Source organism: Lycium barbarum, chromosome 3 (assembly GCF_019175385.1).
Source record: "Lycium barbarum isolate Lr01 chromosome 3, ASM1917538v2, whole genome shotgun sequence".
In the NCBI taxonomy this organism is placed as follows: domain Eukaryota; kingdom Viridiplantae; phylum Streptophyta; class Magnoliopsida; order Solanales; family Solanaceae; genus Lycium; species Lycium barbarum.
Window position 1 is genome coordinate 26,295,724 of NC_083339.1, and position 3,948 is coordinate 26,299,671.

Consider the following 3,948-nt stretch of genomic DNA (forward strand, 5'->3'; position numbering starts at 1 on the left):
TCTCAAATTTAGAAGAAAATGCTTCAAGCTAGAGATAGTATAGAGAAGCACATTTGGTGGGAACGAATAAATGGCTCTACCAACTTTCTGTATGATAACTGGACCAAGTTAGGCCCTCTTGTAGATGTTATGCCTTCTAATTTTCCAATGGATGACAGCATTCAGGATGTGGATGAACTGATGATGAATGGAAGATGGAAGATGGAATATTCCAAAAATGCAGCAAATAGTTCCTGAGGATTTAGTAGAGTACATTCTGTAGAATTTTTCTAGAGATGTAGTGAATCAGTCAATGGACAAGGCATGGAGGCTACTTATTGGAAATGACAAGTTCACAGTATCAAGTGCATGGGATAAGCTCAGACAGAGAAAGGATCATAACTGGTTTTTGCAGCAAATATGGACTAAAGGTTTGCGGTTCAAGATTGCATTTTTCTTATGGAGAGTTTGGAAGCAGAAATTACCATGGATGATGTATTAGCCAGAATGGGCATATCTATTATTTCTATCTGTAGATGTTGTTCTCAGCCACAATAAGAAACATTGGAATATACCTTCTTGATATGAGAGTATGCAGCAGGAATATGGAAAACATTCTCAGATGCAATAGGAATGTGTGGCCTTTTTGTTCAAGTGAAGCAAGCAGTCAAGAAGTGGTGGGATGCAAAATGTTCAGTCAAGTTGAAGCCATTATATCAGGCAACACCTGCTATTATAATATGGCAGCTATGGACAAGAAGAAACACAGTTCTGCATGGAGGGACAATGTCTAAGTACAAGGTGCTATATGACATCAATCTGAATTTAGTGCAGTTGGCAGGAACTAAGTACCCCTGATGAAAAATTTGTCCAACTCACGGCCTCATCTGGTGCAACATCTTGAATATTATAGACCTCAGATGATATTTACATTGGTACAGTGGACAAGTCCATCTCAGGGATGGTTTAAATGTAACAGTGATGGTGTATCAAAAGGAAATCCTGGACCTAGCTCATTTGCATATTGTGTTAGCGACAGTGTAGGGGAGTTCATTCATGCCAATGCAAGGAGAATAGCAGATACACATTGTCTTGTAGCTGAGGCAAAAGCAATGTACAATGGTATAGTTTACTGTGTTAATAACCAATTGATGCCATTATATGTAGAGACTGATCCATTAACTCTGGTGAAGATAGTTTAAGGTGAATGGTAAGTGCCATGGTTAATCAGTATGGAGGTTCATAATATCATAGAATAGAGGAAGAAAGGGTTAATACACTTTTCCCATCTCATGAGAGAAGGAAACAAGCTGGCTGATTTTTTGCTAACCATTTATTTGATTTTGCAGGTACACTGAACTATAATAATTTTCAGGAAATACCAGTACCTGCTAAGATGTTGGTTAATATTGATAAAATGCACATTCCATTATTCAGATTCAAGACAATATATACAAGGGAGCCAGATTGAAGATCATTTAAGGACCTTGCACAGAATGCAGTAATTAACAACTGCAACAAGCTGAAGAGGAAGGAAAAGTACAAGAGAGTCAGCAACAATAGATATAAGAAGTTCAAAAGTGAAGCTCAGTAGGCATAATTTCTGTTAGTATGCATTTTCTATCCAATGTGTAGTATTAACTTGATGTTCAGGCTATTGGAAGAATTTGTATAGTAATGGAAAGTCAAGTGTATTGATGAAGTATACAGGATAATGCAAATTCATGGAGTACATGCAGATGAGTAAAGAACAAGTCTTTAACATACTCAAAATCCAAGTTAGATGGATTTTTCTGAGATTATTGATTTCAAAGCACCTGGTGAGAGCTCTAAGGTTGCTTCTGGTGAAATCAGATCAAGACTTGGATAGTTTATTGTTTTAGTCTTTGTTATTTGCTTGCTTAGACTGCTTAGTGCATGTTTTAGGCACTTTTGGCCTTGTAATTCGATTATTGTTTTTGTACAATTCTTTTGTTTAATAAAATCACAGCTAGCTCTCTGTTAGCTATTTTGATTAAAAAAAGTGTTGGGTTGACCAAAGTCAACATCAAGGGTAAATGAGTCTTTTTGAGTTTTTTGTCTATTTCATTAGGTCCGACATATCGATTATAACTTGGTAGAGTGGTTAGTTTGTTTCTTGACGGTCTCGGGGGTATTTTGGTCTTTTGGTTGGAAAGTTAGTTTTAAGGCGTTTTGGGTTGACTGGATCAAAAAGACCCTTTTTGGAAATTTTGAGTTTGCGGGTGAGTTCGTAGCGTATTTTTATGCTAAGATGCATATTTTGTTTGTATCTGGAAGGTTCTAGAAGAATATCAGGATTTCGGGTCGAAGGAGTCAAAAACTAGAAAATTTTCTGGTGCAGCTATCTAGTGTCTTTCTTCGCGTTCGCAAAGAAGGCACGTGATCGCGTTGGGTAGTGGACCCATTAGGGGTCGCGTTCGCGAGAGGCGTCTCGCTTTCGCATAGAACCTATGGGGATTGGGCCGAGTTGACCAGGCAGCACTTTCACGAGGCTCTCTCGCGATCGCGAAGAGCAAATTATACCTGGGTAGATTTGAAACCCCAAATATATGGATTGGACCCTTAGTTCTCATATTTGTCATTTAGAAGCTCGGTTTTGGGAGACTTGGAGAGTTTTTGCAAGGATCATCATTTGGGTAAGATACCAACCACCTTTTATGAATATTCCATAGCTTAGTAAGACTTTTGATGCTAAGATTCTTGAACTTAAGGAGGTAAATTGGGGAATTGAAACCCTAGGCTTTAATTTAGAAATTCTTCAATTAAGCATGAAATTGTGGATCGATATTGGCTAATTCTTGCTATATAGATGTTATGTCCCGTATTTTCATACGTCGGGACGTTTTAAAATAAGCGCGACAAGTTAAAGGCAAGACTATCTTAAGATATGAAGTAGAGATTTTAACTTCCGGTTTCGTGTCGAGTCACAATTTATTCACAATTCACGTGTGGCATTAAACTAGTAATGGAAAATTGGGATTAAACTAACCATAATTGGATTAATAAATGGGATTGGAAAGACCAAAAATCAGTCCATTTAAATGAACATAGCTAGCCGTGCACTATAGTGCCTTGGTCAAAGAATATTGACCCAAGTTAGTGTGATACACATGTCCAAAGCATTGAGGGAGTGTATATACAAAATAATCTGATTCATATCTCACTACATTACACCATTTCAACACTACAAAGTGAGAGAACACTTAGAGAGAGAGAGGGAAACTCTCGGCCAAGAGCTAGCCGAGAGTGAGGTCCAAATATCTGCCCAGAAATTCCAGTTTTTCTCCATCAAAACTATCCCTCATCTAGTGTGTAAGAAAGTGTATTAGTTGTTGAAGAGAAACAAGAAAGTGAACCACTCAATAGAGTTGGAAATTCGGCCAAGTGAAGCACAAGATTGAAAGGTAAGAATGTTTGTTGTTTCTTGTGTTGCATGATGATTTGAATGTATAGTTCATGCATGTTGTTGTTGGATTGTGGTTGTAGTTGAAGTAGAGAGTGAGCCGTGTGTGAGGTGATTTTATGACTGATTTCATTGTGCATGTATTGTTAGTGAATTGAATATGTATCAACATATGTAAATGAACAAAGATTGTGGGAGTTTGGTTGTGATGTTGCATGTTGGCTATTGGACTGTTTTTGCTCGAATTTAAAATGAATCATGTGTTGAAGATTCTGATGAATTCATGCTTAATCTTGTTGAACATGTATTGGAAATGAATTGAATGCATTGTAGTTGGATAAACGAATGAAAATCATGAAGTTGGAGTAGTTGTGATGAAACCGGGTAGGGGGCTGTTTTGGACGAATTCATGGACTGTTTTGGGCTATAATTTGATTGTTGTTGTTGTGGACATTGTAGTGTATTGTATGCATGTTGAATATGTAAATTAAGGTGTTCAAGAAACGAATTATGTTGAGGGGTAGGGGCAGTCCAAAAACCGTGGA

General features: G+C 37.5%; 1 protein-coding gene across 1 annotated transcript; it reads left to right on the forward strand.

The window, feature by feature from the left end:
* The first annotated feature begins 292 nt into the window (after positions 1-292).
* On the forward strand, positions 293-1,450 carry LOC132630567 (uncharacterized). Its single transcript, XM_060346137.1, has 4 exons — positions 293-410; positions 581-780; positions 921-1,101; positions 1,329-1,450. Exons 1-4 carry the CDS (start codon positions 293-295, stop codon positions 1,448-1,450), a joined length of 621 nt encoding a protein of 206 aa, XP_060202120.1.
* The last annotated feature ends 2,498 nt before the right edge of the window (positions 1,451-3,948 follow it).